At 40.8% G+C, this 19,655-nt stretch overlaps 1 protein-coding gene across 3 annotated transcripts; it reads right to left on the bottom strand.

Moving 5' to 3' along the window:
- Positions 1-233: 233 nt before the first annotated feature.
- UNC50 (unc-50 inner nuclear membrane RNA binding protein) lies at positions 234-19,632 on the bottom strand. 3 transcript variants are annotated; one of them, XM_080813759.1, is made up of 7 exons: positions 19,478-19,575; positions 18,442-18,640; positions 18,057-18,340; positions 16,986-17,106; positions 2,242-2,381; positions 2,053-2,154; positions 234-578 (listed from the first exon to the last, which is right to left on the bottom strand). In XM_080813759.1, the coding sequence occupies exons 3-7, from the start codon at positions 18,334-18,336 to the stop codon at positions 442-444; spliced, it is 780 nt and encodes a 259-aa protein (XP_080669885.1). In that variant the 5' UTR covers positions 18,337-18,340; positions 18,442-18,640; positions 19,478-19,575; the 3' UTR covers positions 234-441. The 3 variants fall into 3 exon arrangements, with proteins under 3 accessions (XP_080669885.1, XP_080669884.1, XP_080669883.1); XM_080813758.1 differs by lacking the exon at positions 18,442-18,640 and having other exon boundaries at positions 19,564-19,632; XM_080813757.1 differs by lacking the exon at positions 18,442-18,640 and having other exon boundaries at positions 19,478-19,612.
- Between the last annotated feature and the right edge of the window lie 23 nt (positions 19,633-19,655).

The raw sequence follows: 19,655 nt of genomic DNA, 5'->3' as shown, positions 1-19,655 counted from the left end.
GGCAGTAGCCTATTCAACTGAAGATATTTTGTTTGGCATTTCCTTTGTATAGAAAAATGTAAATGATCTTATGGTCTGTAGTATAGTGATTCATCTTTGAGTTACATTACAGGTCAGGGAGGCTTGTGAAGGTTATACTAGGCAAATGTTGAAAATACAGCCCATTTGAATTGAGGCCAGACTACAAACCTTGTCAGGAACTGATTATCAAGTTCTCCAAATGATTTTTCTTTAAAAAATATTTATTATAGAAATGTACCTTTAAGTAGTTTTAAGGAATGTATTTGACAATAGTGTTAACATTATATACTTACTCAAATTTGCAAACTTTACACCCTGAAGATATCTACAAAGACAGTTTATTTACAAGTTTCAGAAGAAATCATCCCCTCACCAACTCTGCCTGTGGCACAGGTAAGATGGCATAGTCTCCCAGTGCCTTCATTTTACTCTGTACTTGTAGAAGGAGCACAGTGTGTGGGTGAAGTTCCATCCTAGTGCCAGGGACAGGCCGTAGAGCAGAATGAGAGGCGCAAATGGATAAAGAAGAATTACTGTATTTTTCAAAAATGGCAATGCTGGAAAAGAAACAAATCAGTTTTTTTAAAAAAGGAAACATACCTCATGAACTTTCTGAAAGTGCTTACTATGACAGGTGGGGCCAAGAAGCACCACGTGTTCTGAATCCTCGAGCCGCTGCTCTCCAGGCCGACTCTGCTCTGCACCCTGCTCATGGGTGTTGCTGCCGCATCACAGCTGCACCCGAGAACCCAGGCTGAGTGAGCAGCAGATTCGGAACTTGAGAGGCGATGAGTAAGGGACAGATATCATGAAATACTGAACAGTGGTGGATTTACACGGGACTGCCTCAGAAAGCCTCTACGAGTCCAACTTTTAGCTCTTTGAGATTTCCCAATACTGGAAGCAAAACACCTTGCCTTTACATGAGATCAACTAGTAAATGTCCCAGGCTTCAGGAAAGAACAAAACTCCCAAATATAAAATCTGTCCCTCGAGTTCCTGCCTGGCTCCGTCAGTAGAACATGCAATTCTTGAGCTTAGGGGTCATAAGTTCAAGCCCCACACTGGGTACGGAGCCTACTTTAAATAAATTTTAAAAATAAAATCTGTCTCCAAAGATCCAGGTTTTCTTCTTGGTCACTACTTAGTGGGTCCCTACCACATGCATTCTAACCTAAATATTTCTTTTCTAGAAAGTCGCCAAACTGAAGCCGAGCTGTACTCAATTTAATTATAGGGAGTTACCAAATGAGTGATCCAAATCCATTTAGAGAAACCATGTTGTAGTATGCTAATCACAATTTAAAACTTTCTCAAAATAAGTGAAAATTCATAAAAACCTGAACATAGTATGTCAAAAACACCTCCTCTGAATTAGAGAATGGACTCCCCTGTCCAGAAAAGTATTACAACTTGAGGGGGTTACGTAGTCCCAGGCAGAGTGGCTAGCATCTAGGGCTGGGAACACCTCTGACTAGAGGAGTTGTATTTGTGCACCAGAGTGTGTATTTACAATGAGGTCCTAACCCTCCAGAGTGAAAAGAAAGGACGAGCTGAATTAATATAAAGGTTTCTCATTCATACTAAAAGAAACTTCTAGAAGGGTTTAGCAGTAAGGTTGGGCCTGAATTGTGACCATCTGTAGAACCACACAGTGATCATAAAAACAAAGTGAGGCAAAGGTTTTAACACCTTGACAAAGGTTTGTAAAGGTTCATTTAGCTATGCGACCAGACATTGGACCCAGCCCATGTCCCACCCTAACTGGCCACTGGGACCCAGAACCAGAAAGCCAGGGACAAAAGGAAGTGGGTTGTGTGTTCCTGCAAGTAACTTGGAGATACCAATATGGTTTAACACGGCTCCTTAAAATTATAAAATTTGTTATACACCAGCCATGCCACTTTCTAGCTAAATGACTGGACAAATTAATTTCTGTGCCCTCATCTGAAAGTAAGCTACTTACCTTACTATTACAGCGCCCCTCCCCCCGCCCCCGTTTTCAGTCAACCAAAACCATTCATGGCTTACCACTGTATCCTAGGAAGGTTACGTAGATATAATAGCCCACTGCCACCAACCACAAGGTATTTCCAACAAAATATCCAATAAATGTGTCCGTCAGGATAACATCTGCAAAAGAGATGTGTACACTGAATCTCTTTTTAGTGCATACAATGGTGACTTTTTGATGATAGTGTAAGAAACAACACTACTTACGGTTAATGAAGAAGAGCTGGATAAAATGCAGAATGACTAAGAGAGGATAAAAAGCATTCAGATGCACGTCGAAGGCATAACCCCACTCCACATCATAGTCTCTGCTTTGCCGCTTCACTAAGTACTTGTTTGAGATAAACCTGAAGAGCAAAGTTAAAATTTCTTTCACAATACAATAATGTTAATTCCGTAAATATTTACTGACTACCTTCTGTGTACCAAGCATTACTCAAGATACTGGAGACCAAGAGATGAACAAAACAGATCTCTGCCTTCAGCCTAACTGGAGTCGTCAGATGGCATGATGGAGAAAAATCAAGCAATAAAGGACAGAAAATACAAAATTGAAATGCAGTGTTAAGTAGGATAGTCCTACGAAGGTAACATCTGGGTCAAGACCCAAGGGCAGGAATGGGAATTACCTGGGGCAGAGCATTCAGGCAGAGGGGAGTCCAAACACAGAAGTGGCAGAGGTGGACGAGTACAGAGGAGGTGGCAGGGGACCTGGCTTGTTTGAGGCATGGGTGAGGAGACCAGTGTGCCTGGAACAAGTGAGAAAAGTAGCAGGAAATGAAGCAGGAGCCAGATCTTCTGGCGCCTATGGCCATTTAAGACCTTTGGGCTTTTATTCTCAATGAAATAAGGAGTCACTGGAGTTCCCAGAAGGGTGTCTGACTCACTGTTTTAACATAGTTCCTGTGACTGTTCATCTGAGAACAGACTACAGGGACAAGAGGGGAAACGGAGACACCAGTTGGGAGGCTACTGGGAAAAAGGTGAGCAAGGGTGTAGTAGTAGAGGTGGTGACGTGGGGAAAATGAGCAGTCAAGGGTGACTGAGAGATTTCTGCCTGAAACCAATGGAAGACTGAGCTGCCATGAGCTACTGTGGGCATGGCTGCAGAAAGAGCGGTCTGGGCAGTGCAGGAGTTTGGATTTGGACGTGTCATGCTGAAGATGCCCGTTAACATGGAGTAAGAAGTACAGTCTGGAATTTAGAGATGAGGTCGAAGATGGAGATACAAACTCATCCATGTGTATATAGTATTTAAGGCCATGGGCCTGAGTAAGACCCCTCCCCCACAAGGAATAAACTAGATACAGAATGGGTCCAAGTCCTAACACCAAATAGCTCACCTCTCCATTAAAAGATGAGGAAACAGGGAAGCGTGCCAGTGATGTACCTAGCCATAAGAATAATTCTTCAAGCTTCTTTCAGTGTTCTACAACATGACCTATGAGTTCAGTTAAATGATGAGTGAATGAGAAGTAAAATACCCATGTAAAAGAAAACTAGACCTTCAAAGGGTAATAACAAAAAGGATCATTTGTATTAAAAACACAACTGCAGAAATTCAGTGGACTTTCATGTGTGTGATTTCATTTCAAGGGTATAGTTAAAATGCTATGCCTACCATGGAAATAAAAAAAAGAAAAAAGGGATAGAACATAGTACAGTACTAATAAAACATGCCTGTACAGTTAACTAAAAATATCCAACTAATAGAGCTTTGTTTGAACAAACTCTTAACTTAGCAAAATATCTTCCACTTTAGCCAAGAACATGTGCCATTAAAAAGAACAGAACAAGCATTCCGTTCACTACCCAAAAGCTCCCATTCTGTGCTGCTCTCACCCCTTTGCTTATTCTGTACCTGGACACTTCTGTCCTCCCTCTAGAACAGATACTCCTTCTGGGAGAGCTCAAGACATCTGTGGTTTTCACCTCCCACCTCCATATTAATGATGTCAGTCCTGTCCTCTTCTTGGCCCAGACTGTGGCAGGGTCAGAGTCCTCTACCCCAGAGTCTACTGTACCTTTATTTCCACTAAAATCCTCAAGCCACCAGAACTCAGCACGTCTAACATGGAATGCTTCATCTGCACCTGCCACTCTTCCCTACCCTCATCATACCCAATTCTCACAGATGCTCTCTGATCCAACTCTCTCCTCTCTTCCTGAGCTCACCGTGCTGTCTGGGCCTGCTCTCCTCTTATGCAGACTCCACAGTTGTATCCAGCTTCAGCTCCTTTGCAGTCACAGATTGGATTTTCCTTCCAGTGTGAATCTGCTATTTCCTTACCACAAAGCCTCCAAGTTCTCCACCTCTCTTCCATTCCCCAACCAGCACATGCAAGCTCTGCAATGAAGTCCAGTTCTTTTTTCTGAATTGCACTAAAGGTCAAATTCTACAGTCACCTATCTTCCCGAGCTGGTGAGTGTCACCCTGTACTACCAGACCTGGTATGCTGCTTCTGACTGCCATGCCTATGCATCTGGTACTAGGAATCAATGATCCCATCTCCCCTTGATATCTCCTCCTGCTGGTTCCTATGGCACCTCTAGGATGACAGCAACCACATGTCACCATTTCTTTTTTTTTTTTTAAGATTTTATTTATTTATTTGACAGAAAGAGAGATCACAAGTAGGCAGAGAGGCGGACAGAAGGGGAAGCAGGCTCCCTGCTGAGCAGAGAGCCTGATGCAGGGCTCGATCCCAGGACCCTGGGATCATGACCTGAGCTGAAGGAGAGGCTTTAACCCACTGAGCCACCCAGGCGCCCCCATGTCATCATTTCTAATACAATTCATAACATAATGCAACACAATGTAGCTTTTGAGAAATATACCAAGTCAGTCCCTTCCTTTTCTTTCTTTTCTTCTTCTTCTTCTTTTTTTTTTTTTTTAAATAAGTAGGCTCCATGTCCAGCATTGGGCTTGAACTCAAGACTGAAATCAAGACCTGAGCTGAGATCAGGAGTTGGATACTTAACCAACTATACCACCTAGGTGCCCTCAGAGTCCCTTTCTATTTAACTGAAACTGTAATACGGACTCACACTAAAGCTGCTGAACTCTAGAATGACTTGGTCTCTGTGGCCCTCCAGAGTCAACGCATTCATGGTAGAACACCTGCTATAACCTATTCCTCTGAAAGCCTTATTTACTGAAATTATTTCATACGCCATGTTTTTGATAATGAATATGTAATTTATATTAGTTAGTAGTAGTCTTAAGCCAGATTTTAGAATCCCAAATTAATGATACATAGCATTTACTGCCTACCAACCGCATACAAAACTCTAAGGAGTTACAAATGGAAACAATACATTGGTATCATCAGAGTTACAGTCTCAGGATTTGTTTAAAATATTAACAGCCACTGGGGCACCTGGGTGGTTCAGTGGGTTAAAGCCTCTGCCTTCGGCTCAGGTCATGATCCCAGGGTCCTGGGATCGAGCCCCGCATCGGGCTCTCTGCTCAGCAGGGAGCCTGCCTCCCCTTCTGTCTCTGCCTGCCTCTCTGCCTACTTATGATCCCTGTCAAATAAATAAAATTAAAAAAAAATATTAACAGCCACTATTTACTGAGCACTTCCTATATACCAGGTACTTTTCACACCACAGTCTTTTCAAACACCTTACAAATTAGATAACTCCATTTTATAAAAGATACCAGGACTAAGAGTCACACTAAATGAGCTGGCATTTGAACCTAGGCCTCTCTGTGACTAAAATTTCCATAGTGTTTTCTCTGATGCACAATGACCACAACCCCTACTCTACCACCAGCCTTTTATGAGCTCACTTGACACATCCAGTCCCTTCATCTGGCATGCGAACCATGTAAGAGCCTGCATCTATGAGAAAATGGAAAAACCAAATGCTGGAATTAAACACTTCCACTCAGTACACTACCGTCATTAAACCAAACGCAGAAGTGAGCCTGCATACCTGTTCAATAAAACCTGCGCCTCGGCAAGAAGGCACCGAAAGTTTAACAAATCCTTTTTCAAATGTTCTTCATTTAATGTCTGATATTCAAAGTAAGATTCCATGAAATAACCCTCTATAGCTTAAACATCTAGAAGTGACCCACTGACAAATACAGGAAAAACCATGCCATCATCTGGACAAGCAGACTTGGCTAACTGCGTAACAATTTCACAAAAACCAGACTTTGTTATTTCAGTTCACTTATTTGCTACACTTTGACAATACAGACCATCCCTTAAAGTATTTTCTGATACAAATAGTGACTTAGGGGAGGGCAAGTTATAATAATCTTGGCAATCAAAAGTGATGCTTTCAGGAGACAGGGTCCAAAATGGTGATGGAGGAGGACCCTGAATTCCCCTCCATGGACAAACCAAATCTATACCAACATACAGAGTAATTCCTCTGGAAAAAGAACTGAGGGCTGACTGAACAGCTTCTGCACACCAAAGGACAGAGGGACCACACAGAATAGGAGAGATGGAGACACAGTAACAACAGAAACCCCACCCCTGACACTGCCAACTGCAGTGGGGAGGGACAGAACCAAGGAACCAGGAATAGATTCTAACGCGCGAAGAGATGGAAAAAAGCCTCAGTTTCAAAGGGCAACTAGAATTCAAAGGAACCAGCCCTTGAGCATCTGTCAAACAGCTGGGAGACCAGTTCCAGTAGTCTGAGGGCTGGCAAGTGCCACAGTATATGCTTCCTCTCTCTCCCAAGCCCAACACTGACAGCACAGATGGGAGTGAGACATGGCCACCCAGCCAGCCTGCCACTTCAGTGAACCCTGGGACCCTAGCCCACATCAGCCCAAGCCCCACTAAGGCACATACAAAAAAGCAGTGGCTTAAAAGACAACTAGAATAAAAAACAAACAAAAACTAACCCTCAGCCAATTGGCCAAGGCCTGGGGGAACACATTCTGAGGCCAAATGAGCTGGTAAGCACCACTGCTTATGGCCCCTTCACCTCGCCTGATCACTCAGACTGGAACAGGGTATAGATGCCCTAACTAGCCAGCACTTAAGTGAGCCCCACACCCCTAGCATACAGCAACTTTAGCTCCAATTCTCCTACCAAGGTCCCCACTGTGTAGAGTGCCCTGGGAACACCAGCCCGAGCCCACTTCGACTCCAGCTATTCCATCAGGGCCATCCCCATGCAGAGTGCCCCAGGACAGCCCCAGCTCTTGCCCACTTCAGCTTCAGATGTCCCACTAGGGTACACCTAGTGTGGGACACCCAGAGAGCCCCCTCCAGCCCATGCCCACTATAGCTCCAGCCAGCCAAGGCCAGCAGGCATCCACAGTCTGTATGGGACAGTCCTAAACAGGACCAATCCTTCAAGAGGAGAAGTAGCCATCCCGCCTAGTTCACAGAAACAAATACAGAGAGTAAAACAAAATAAGGAGGCAGAGGAATATACTTCAAGTGAAGGGACAAGATAAACAGTGTACCTGAGAAACGGTTCAAAGTACTGCTCAACAAGAAGCTCAGCAGACTTGGAAGAAGAGAGGGTGAACAGACAGAAAATCTAAGAGCCAAGCAGAGCCGAAGAATACAGCAACTGAAATGAAAACGACACTAGACAGAAACAGCAGCAGATTAAAGGACACATTCTTAAAGAAGAATGGATGAGCAATCTGGAAGGCAGGAAATGGAAAGCAACCAAACTGAACAACAAAAAGAAACAAGAATTAAAAACAAAAATAAGGACAGATTGAGTCTTGGGGACAATTTCAAGCATATTAACATTTTCATTATGGCGATCCCAGAAGGAGAACAGAGAAGGGCAGAAAACTTACTTGAAGAAATAATTGCTAGAAACTTCTCTAACCAGGGGAAGGAGACAGACATCCAGGTCCAGGAACATAGAGAACCCTAAGCAAAATGAACCCATGAAGGCTCACACCAGTGCAAATAATAATTAAAATGTCAAATATTAAAGATAGAATCTTAATGCAGCAAGAGAAAACACAAGGAAGGCCAATAAAGCACTCAGCTGATTTCTCAATAGAACGTTGCAGGCCAGAAGGAAGTGGCATGATAATCCAAAGTGCTGAAAGGAAAACACCTACAACCATGAATACTCAATCTAGCAAGGTTAACATTCAGAACTGAAGGAGAGAGAAAGAGTTTCTCAGACAAGCAAAAGCTCAAGAGTTCACCACCACTAAACTGTCCTTGAAATATTAAAGGGATCTCCTTAAGCAAGAAAAAAAAGCCAAAATTTAAAGAAAAATGTGAAGAAAAAAATTTCACAAGTAAAAGCAGATATACAATAAAGGGAATAGATCACTCACTTATAAAGCTATCATGAAGCTTAAAAGACAAAAGCAGTAAAACCAATTATATCTAAAAATTAGTTAAAGGACTTAGAAAAAAAATTGTAAAATATGACAAAGAACATGGAGGGGCGCATAAAAATGTAGTGGTTTTAGAATGTGTTCCAACTTAAGTGACCACCAACTTACTAGAAACTGCTATATACATAGAATGTTATATATGAACCTCAGAGTAAGCACAAACCAAAACCTATAATAGATACACAAAAAACAGAGAAAAGAATCCAAGCATAACACTAAAAAATGTCATCAATTACAAGGAAGAAAAGAAAAGGAACAGAAGAACTACAAAAACAAGCAAAAAACTACTGGGTATTTACCCCAAAGATACAGATGTAGTGAAAAGAAGGGCCATCTGTACCCCAATGTTTATAGCAGCAATGGCCACAGACGCCAAACTGTGGAAAGAACCAAGATGCCCTTCAACGGATGAATGGATAAGGAAGATGTGGTCCATATACACTATGGAGTATTATGCCTCCATCAGAAAGGATGAATACCCAACTTTTGTATCAACATGGACTGGACTGGAAGAGATTATGCTGAGTGAAATAAGTCAAGCAGAGAGAGCCAATTATCATATGGTTTCATTTATTTGCGGAGCATAACAAATAACATGGAGGACATGGGGAGATGGAGAGGAGAAGGGAGTTGAGGGAAATTGGAAGGAGAGATGAACCATGAGAGACTATGGACTCTGAAAAACAACCTGAGGGTTTTGAAGGGGCGGGGGGTGGGAGGTTGGGAGAGCCAGGTGGTGGGTATTAAGGAGGGCACGTATTGCATAGAGCACTGGGTGTGGTGCAAAAACAATGAATACTGTTACGCTGAAAAGAAATAAAAAAAAAAGAAAATTTAAAAAAAAACAAGCAAAAAACTAACACGATAGGAATAAGTACATACCTACCAATAACTACTTTCAATGTAAATGGTCTAAATGCTCCAATCAAAAGACAGGGTGAACTAGAAGTCTAACCACAGCAATCAAGCAACAAAAAGAAATAAAAGGCAACCAAACTGGTAACAAAGAAGTAAAACTTTCACTATTTGCAGATGAGTTGATACTATATATAGAAAGCCTGAAAGACTCCCCCCAAAAACTGCAAGAACTGATAAATGAATTCAGTAAAGCTGCAGGATACAAAGTCAATGTACAGAAATTATACACCAATAATGAAGTAGCAGAAAGAGAAATTAAGGAAACCCATCTGCAAAACCCCTAGGAATCAAAGAGATGAAAGACCTGTATTGTGAAAACTACAAAACACCGATAAAAGAAATTGAAGACAACACAAAGAAATGGTAATATATTCCATGCTCATGGACCGGAAGAACAAATATTGTTAAAATACTCACACTATTTTCATTCATAACAAAGCAATCTACACATTTAATGCAATCTCTATCAAAACACCAATAGCATTTTTTTACAAAACTGGAACAAACAATCCAAAAATGTGTAACCACAGGAGACCCTGAATAGCCAAAGCCATCTGAAAAAAGAAAAACAAAGCTGGAGGTATTACTATTCCAGATTTCAAGTTATACTACAAAACTGTACTGATGAACACAGTAGGACACTGGCACAAAAACAGACACAAAGGGCACCTGGGTGTCTCAGTGGGTTAAGTCTCTGCCTTCAGCTCAGGTCATGATCTCAGGGTCCTGGGATCAAGACCTGCATCGGGCTCTCTGCTCAGCGGGGAGCCTGCCTCTCTGCCTACTTGTGATCTGTCAAATAAATGAATAAAATCTAAAAAAAAAAAAAAAAAAAAGACACATAGACCAATGGAACACAACAGAAAACCCAGAAATGGGCCCAGAATTATATGGTCAATCTTTGACAAAACCAGAAAAAAAGACAATCTCTTCTACAAATGGTGTTGGGAAAACTGGACAGCTACATGCAGAAGAATGAAACTGGACCACTTTCTTATACCACACAAAAATAAATTCAAAATGTATTAAAGACCTAAATGTTAAAACCTAATACCATGAAAATCCTAGAAAACACCGGCAGTAACTTCTTTGACAATGGCCATAGCAACTTCTTTCTAGATAGGTCTCCTGAGGCAAGAGAAACAAAAGCAAAAATAAACTACTGGGACTACATTAAAATAAGATGCTTCTGCATAGCAAAGGAAAAAACAAAACTAAAAGGAAACCTACCGAATGGGAGATGGTTGCAAATGATCTACCTGATAAAGGACTAGTATCCAAAATATATAAAGAATACATAAAACTCAACACCCAAAAAACCAATAATCCAATTAAAAAATGGGCAGAAGACATGAACAGCCATTTTTCCAAAGAAGACATCCAGATGGCCAACAGCCACATGAGAAGATGCTCAACATCACTCATCATCAGGGAAATGCACGTCAAAACGACAGTGAGGTATCACCTCACACCTGTGAGAATGGTTAAAATCGACAACACAAGAAACAACAGGTGTTGGTGTGGAGAAAAAGGAACAGGTGTGGAGAACATTGCTGGTAGGGATGCAAACTCGTGCAGCTACTCTGGAAAATAGTATGGTGGGTCCTCAGAAAGTTAAAAATAGAGCTGCCCTACCATCCAGCAACTGCACTACTGGCTATTTACCAAAAGAATACAAGAACACTAATTTAAAGGGATACATATACCCCTATGTTTATAGCAGCATTATTTATAACAGTTAAGATATGGAAGTAGCTCAGTGTCCATGGACTGATGGATGGATAAAGAAGATGTGGCATATATAATGGAATATTATTCAGCCATAAAAAAGAATGAAATCTTGTCATTTGCAACAATATGGATGGAGCTGGAGAGTATAATCCTAATAGAAACAGGTCAGAGAAAGACAACATATGATTTCACTCGTGTGGAATTTATGAAGCAAAACAAGCAAAGGAAAAAAAAAATAAGAGAGACAAATTAAGAAAAAGACTTAATTAGAGAGAACAAACTGATGGTTACCAGAGGGGAGATGGGGGTGGTGAAGTAAGTGATAGGGATTAAGGAGTGCACTTGTGATGAGCATAGGGTGACGGGTGATATATGTAAGTGTTTAATGACTATTCCATACACCTGAAACCAATGTAACACTTTATGATAGGAATTAAAATAAAAACTTAAAAAAAAAAAAGACATATGACGACTGAATGGATAAGATAACAAGACCCAGCTATATGCTGACAGCAAGACTCACTTCAAACCTATAGACATATACAGACTGAAAGTGAAGGGGTGGAAAAAGGAAGCCCCCCACCCCCGCAAAAAACAAAGAGGTAGGTATTACTTTTAGGATAGCAATACTTCTTTCACATGAAATATGCTTCAAAACACTGTAACAAGAGCCAAAACAAGGCACTACATAATTATAAAGGGTTCCATCCAACGAAAGAATGTAACAATTATAAATATCTATGTACCCAACACAGGAACACCCAAATACATAAGGCAAATACTAACAGACATAAATACAGAAATTGATAGTAATAGGGGCAATTGGGTGGCTCAATGGGTTAAGCCTCTGCCTTCGGCTCAGGTCATGATCTCAGGGTCCTGGGATCAAGCCCCGAATCCCTGCTTCCCCCACCCCCACAACCACCTGCCTCTCTGCCTACTTGTGATCTCTCTCTGTCAAATAAATAAAATCTTAAAAAAAAAAAGAAATTGATAGTAATACAAAATAGGGGACCTTAACAACCCACTTATATCAATGGATAGATCATCCAGACAAAATCAATATGGAAAGAGTAGCTTTAGACAACCTATCAGATGCATATACACAGAATATTCCATCCAAAAAGAGCAGAATACACAACCTTTTCAAGTGCATATAAAACGCTCTCCAGAACAGATCACATCTGAGGCCATAAAACAAGTCTCAATAAATTTAGTAAGATCGAAATCATATCAAGGATCTTTTCCAACTACATGGTATGAAACTAGAAATTAATTACAAAACAAAACTGGAAAAACCATAAACATATGAAGGCTAAACAACCTGCTACTACAATACAACAAAACAACAACAAAATACAACAACAAAACCAAAGAGGAAGTAAAAAAATACCTTGAGACAAATGAAAATGGAAACACAATGTTCCAAAAATGTTTGGGACACAGCAAAAGCAGTTCCAAGAGGGAAGTTCTAATAGGCATACCTCAAAAAAAAAACAACAAAAATTTCAAGTAATCTAACTTTACACCTAAGTGTGAGAAAAGATGACAAGCAAAACCTAAAGTTAACAGAAGTAAAAAAGTAATAAAAATCAGAGTAAAAAGAAATGAAATAGGAACTGAAAAAAACAATAGAAAAATCAACAAAACCAAGAGCTGGTTCTTTGAAAAGATAAACAAAATTGATAAAACATGCAGCCAGAAAAGAAAAAGAGACAGAACTCAAGTAAGTAAAACCAGAAATGAAAGAGAAGTAACAACTGACACCACAGAAATACAAAGGATTACAACAGATTACTATAAAAAGTTACAGGACAACAAATTAGACAACCAAGAAGAAATGGATAAATTCCTAGAAATATACAATCTTCCAAAACTGAATCAGGAAGAAATATAAAATCTGAATACACATATTATTACAAGTAATGAATTTGAATTGGTAATCAAAATACTCCCAACAAATAAAAGTCCAGGACCAGATGGTTTCACAGGTGAATTCTAACAAATACTTAAAACAGAGTTAACATCTATTCTTCTGAATACTATTGGAAACTACTAGAAAATATAGAAGAGGAAGAAAAATTTTCAATCAATCAAGGCTGCAGCCTTCTACCCCCTCCACTCCCAAACAGGCCAATTCCTAGCCTCTGAGCCACCATGGAGTTTTCTTTGTGATAATTAACAAGGATTTAAGTGTTATATAAAACAATGCCCTGTGAAATCCATTGTTCCCTAGAAAGCTTTAATCCTAAATGACAGCTCTTCCTCTCACTGTAGTTGCAGGTGGTTTTGAAGTGATTATCTTCAGCACCACATTCAAGTTTTCCTGTCAGCCTTATTAGAGGCTGTTCTCCTTACTCCAGAGAAGGGATCCCAGATACCTTCCCCAGGTTCAGAGGCTGAGAGAAAAATCCCTGATATCTTAGAAAGACTGTTTCCCTCCAGAGATTTAATGGAGATTATTCCCTAAACATTTTTTAATCCATCTGAGAAAAGTTAGTTTTAGATTCAGAGGGCAATACAAACACAGAAGCAGGCAGTCTTTCTGATGAGATACTAGTTTTGAGGATACAGGAGGCAACAGGGATGAGTAAAATCTCAAGTGCCTTCCTTAACCCAAGGTCTTCTAGAAAGTCTCAAAAAGATGGATACTAGGAAGATTTCACCTTTGCAGGCCTTGGTAGGACAATTCCAAAAGTTCTACCATTATAGACTGGTGACCTCTGACAAGGGCACAATTAAAAAAAAAAGACAAGAAAGCTGGGTAGCTCCAAAAGAACATCTTTAAGGGCTCTGATTAGTGGTCAAAATGTACTAATGTTTGGTATCAGAACTGTTTATATAAAGTGAGGACCTTATACATGGGGGAGAAGAGACTTAAGTAACACTTAGGGTAAGGAATGGAACCCACAGAATGGGTAGATCACAGGTAGAACACTTGCAGCTTTAACACTGATATTTGTTTTGTGATGTTAAACTCTCTTCCAATTTCTCAGAACACCTGAGCTGGCTTTATCTTTGCTATCAATCAATTTTCTATCAGGCCAGCATTATCCTGGTACCAAAATCAGACACAGACATTTCAAAAAAAGGAAAAGTACAGGCTAATATCCTTGATGTATAAAGATCCAAAAACGCTCTCCAAAGTATTAGTAAACCAAATTCAGTAATACATTAAAATGATTTTCCACTTGATGAAATGGGATTTATTTCAGGGATGGAAGGATGGCTCAATATGTACAAATCAATCAATGCGATACGTTAACAAAATGTAGGGTAAAAATTACAGGATCATGTCAACAGATGCAGAAAAAGCATCTAACAAAATTCACCATTAGTTCACGATGAAAACTCTCAATAAAATAGGCTGAGAGGGAATGTACCTAACAATGCAGGCCATATACGAAAAACCCACAGCTAACAACATACTCAATGGTGAAAGGCTGAACGCTTTTCTTCTAGGATCAGGAACGAAACAAGAACATACACTCTCACCACTGTTACTTAACATAGCACTGGAAGTCCTAGCCATGGCAATCAGACAAACAAAAGAAATAAAAGGCATCTAAATTGGTAAGGAAGAAATACAACTATCACTATTTGCAGGTGGCATGATACTCTATACAGAAAACCTGAAAAGACTTCACCAAAAATATTAAAACTATTCAATGAAGTTACAGGACATAAAATTAATATACAGCAATCTGTTGTGTTTCAATACACTAATAATGAAGCAGCAGAAAGTAAAACTAAGAAAATAATTCCATTTACAATTGCATCAAAAAAACCCAAAAACCTAGAATAAATTTAACCAAGGAGATAAAAAATCTATACTCTAAAAACTCCAAGCAGTAATGAAAGAAATCAAAAAGGACACAACCCAAGGAAAGATACTCCATGATCATGGATTGTTAGAACCAATATCATTAAAATGTCTATAATACTGAAAGCCACCTACAGATTCAATACAATCCCTATCGAAACACCAATAACGTTTTTTAGGAACTAAAACAAAGAATTCTAAAATCTGTATGGAACCACAAAAGACCCCAAATAGCCAAAGCAATCTTGAGAAAGAAAAAGCTAAATGCATCACAATCCAGATGCCAAGATATACTACAAAGCTGTAGTGATCAAGACAGTATGGTACTGGCACAAAAACAGATCAGGAGTGCCTGGGTGGTTCAGTCAGTTCAAGTGTCCGACTCTTGATTTTACCTCAGAATCTCAGGGTCATGAGATCAGGTCCCTTATTGGGCTTCATGCTGGGCACTGGAGCCTGCTTAAGATTCTCTCTTTCTCTCCCTCTGCCCCCTCACCCCTGTTTGCTCTCATGATCTCTAAAAAACAAACAAAAACAACAAAAAACCCCACACAAAACAAAACCAGACAGATCAATGCAACTGGATACAGACCCAAGAAATAGACCAACACTTACACGGTCAACCTATGACAAAGGAGAAAACCATATACAATGGGGAAGACAGTCTCTTCAATAAATGGTGTTGGAAAAACTGGACAGTTATATCCAAAAGAATGAAAATGGACCATTTTCTTACGCCATACACAAAAATAAATTCAAAATGGATTACAGAACTACATATGAGACATGAAGCCATAAAACTCCTAAAAGAAAACATAAGCAGTAATCTTTTGGACACTGGCCTCAGCAACATTTCTATGGATCTGTCTCCTCAGGCAAGGTAAACTAAAGCAAAAATAAACTATTGGGACTACACCAAATTAAAAAGCTTTGCATAGCAAAGGAAACCACGAACAAAATAAAAAGGCAACCAAGTGAATACGAGAAGAGATTTGCAAGTGATACATTTGATAAGGGTTAGTATCCAAAATATAAACTTATACAACACTAAAAAAAATATCCACTTAAAAAATGGGCAGAGGAACAGAACAGACATTTTTTCAAAGAAGACATACAAATGGCCAACTGACCCATGAAAAGATGCTCAGCATCACTCACCATCAGGGAAATGGAAATCAAAAGTACAATGAGATACCATCTTATACCGGTCAGAATGGCTAGTATCAAAAAGACAAGGAAAAACCAGTGTTGCCAAGGATGTGCAGAAAAAACAACCCTTGTGCACTGCTGGTGGGAACATAATCTGGAGCAACCACTGTGAAAAACAGTATGGAGGTATATCAAAAAATTAAAACGAGAAATACCCAATGATCCCATAGTACCAATACTGGGTGTTTGTCCAAGGAAAATGAAAACACTAATTTAAAAAGTTATATGCACCCCTATGTCTACTGCAACATTAATCAAAATATGGAAGCAATCTCAGTACCCAGCAATAGTTGAACGGATAAAGAAAAAATGGCATGTATATGTATTATACATACATGCACACACACACACACGATGGAATATTACTTGGTTAAGAAAAGAATGAGATCTTGCCACCAGTGACAACTAGAGGGTATAATCATATATGAAATATGTCAGAAAAGACAAATACCATATCATTTCACTTACATGCAGATCTAAAAAACAAAATGAACAAAAAACAGAAACAGGTTCATAAATATAAAGAACTAACTGGTAGAGGAGATGGAGTTGAAGGAATGGATGGTATTAGGTAGAGGGGATTCAGAGGTACAAACTTCCAGTTACAAAATAAATCAGGCACAGAGAAAGTACATTATAGGGAATACTGTCAATAATGTAACAACACTGTATGGTGACAAGTGGTAACTATACTTATCTTGATGAACATTTCATAGTGTATATAACTGTCAAATCACTGTGCTATACACCTGAAACTAATATAAAATTGTATGTCAACTATACTTCAATAATAAAAAAATTTAACTCATGCTTTCAGTTCATGTATCTGGTTTCAATTTTCATCAGCTACTGTATCTCTAATGGAAGCAAATGCAGGCTCTACAGAGGCACTTGAAAAACCAAAGTTATAGTACTTACCACATTAAAGTTGATATGAGAAGACCAACACCTACACAATCTATGAAAACAACCCAAAGGAGCAGCTTTATCGTCTCAAAAAATCCCATGTCCAGGACAAAGCCAAATCCTATAGTGGACACTGAAAGAAAGATATGCATGATAAATTCAGGCACACTGCTAGGTTCTGGGGATGTGGGTGGGGCAAATCCCTGCCCTCCAGATGCCCACATGTGTAATGGAGGAGACAGTCATGTAAACAAAACCCCAAAGATGTGTTAAATGTATATAGAATTGAGAAAAGCAGACTACCCTGAAACACAGAATGGCTACTGAACTAACTATAGTTTACTGTGGATGCCCTTGTCTGTGGTTCCCCAGGGGAGTCCCAACATTTAAAAGACCACTAGTTCTGAATAGGCACTCACATACTTAAGTCCAGGGAAAGGTGAAAAAAATCTTACACATTTACACTGTAAAGGTGGTTAGGACTCTCTCACTACAGTATTGGAGAATTTAAAAGTAGTTTCTCAAGTTCACATCAGTACTTTTAGAACTCACTCTAGATTTGCCTGTGAAATGCAATTTCCCATCCCGATATTCCTTTTCACAGTAAGTTTGCATTTAGTATCAACTTATCATAGCATTTAAAACACACAGAGTGACTCTGTCTTCTGCTTTTCAAAGATCCAGGGGAACAATTTACTCTGGCATCTGCTTGGGACCTTTAGAACCAGAAAGAATATAACATTCTTTCCTGTGAGATTTTTGAGGCTTCAGAAAGGAAGAAACAGCTTCAAATATCCCAAATTCTGACCCACGATTCTGCAAATGACAAGTACAATCTAAAACACTCAGTTTGGGGGCGCCTGGGTGGCTCAGTCCGTTAATCTTCAGCTTGGGGTCCTGGGATCAAGCCCTGCATGGGGCTCCCTGCTCAGCATGGAACCGCTTCTCCTTCTCCCTCTGCCCTTCCCCCTGCTTGTGCACACTCGTGCTCACTCGCGCTCTCTCTCAAATAAAAAAATAAAATCTTCTAAAACCACCACTCAGTTTGTTCTTCAACTCTACTGTAGATAAACTAACACTTACCACAGAGCCAAATACTTAACAGGACCAAGAAAGCAGGGTCATCTCTGGCCCACTGATCCTTTGTCTGCTTTCGATAATGAAAATTTCTGTAAACTCTCTGTGGGGAAGTAAATAGGTAGAGCATCTGCCATGCAGCAAACTCAAAGTCCATCTGCCGAAAACGAAAAAGTCTTCTCAGGTATTTGTAGCGTTTTGCTCCAGCTGTGTGTCTTGCTGCATCCCTGGAGTTCAACACTCCGTTCCCCTGCACTGGGGAATTCACTGAAATACTTGGTAACATCTTCCTAGATGGAAGAAAAAAAAAAATTCTTTTACAAGTAATCCTGAGAAACTATTGGCTATCAACAACCCTCTTGTGAGATATTTAGGAGGGAGGTCATCTTACCTTTCTGCCACAATCCTTGGTAAGAGGGGTCAAAAACTAATGAAGGTGGTTCTGAGGCTTATTTGGGGGCTCAAGAACTGCTCACTGCACTTCAAGCAAGGGGAGCACCACAACCTTCTGAACCTTCATAGCACTTCTACAGGGTCCCTAAGTTTCCCACACTTCACTTCTCTCCTCAGGCAGCCCACCCACGTAGTTACTGTTAAGCAGGAGGTTGGGGGAGACAGCACGGGTCAGGGGGAGGGAAGCAGAGAGAGACGGGAAAGGGGAAGGAGAGAGAGAGAGAAAGAAAATCAACTAGGAGGTAAAGAGACTCCTTTATGAGCACAGAGATGGCTATGGAGCCAAAATCCCCTGCTCTTAATCATCAAGTCGTTTAAGAGAATCCGTTTTAAAAGTCTATCAGAAACAATGTTACCAACGAGGTAAAATAAAAGGCCTATTCACACAGGTCCATCAGTGCAAGACCATCAGGCAACTCTTTCACTGGAATGGGATATAAAAACAAAACTCGAGCCCATGGCGTTTTACTCCCTGAATAGTTCAGCAGAGGGAATGGCAGCGTAGGAGTCGGGTGGAATCAATCTGCAGCCCCGTGAGAGCAGGTTACCATCCAGCCCTCACGAACCCGCTGCCCACTTCCCCGCTCCACGCCCTCTACCTCCCAGGCCTCCCTGACGCCAAGCAGCGCCTCTCCGAGCCCAGAGGCTCCTCGTCAGCCCGGGGCTGCGGGTGAGGTTGCCATATTTAGCAAATAATGACACAGGTCGCCCAGTTACGATACAGGTATAATTTTTAGTATAAGCATGTCCGAAACATTGTGCCGGACATACACTAAAACGTTGTCAGTGGTCTACGTGAAATTCAAGCGTAACTAGGCGTCCTTGATTTACCCGCAACCCCACCGCCCGCCGAGCTGCCGGACCCGGCTATGGTCACTCCAGGGCCGTGGGCTTTGTCGGGCCGTGAGGGGCCGGAGGAAACGGCGCCGGGCGAGCCCGAGCCGCGCACGGACAGAGCGGTCCTCAGGTCTCACCTGGAGCCCCGCTGGAGGGGCCCAAAATAGCCCACCACCTCCGCCCAGCAGCCAAGCCCAGCAGCCGCCGGGCCAACTTCCCTTACCGCAACGTAGCCGGTACAGGGAACGCAACGCGTCCCGTGCGTCCACTTCCGCCGCGCGCGCGGCCTCTCGGTCCCGTAGTGTTCCGAGGACC

This window comes from Martes martes, assembly GCF_963455335.1.
Source record: "Martes martes genome assembly, chromosome: 9".
Taxonomy (NCBI): Eukaryota; Metazoa; Chordata; class Mammalia; order Carnivora; family Mustelidae; genus Martes; species Martes martes.
This window is presented reverse-complemented; position numbering and strand designations above follow the sequence as displayed.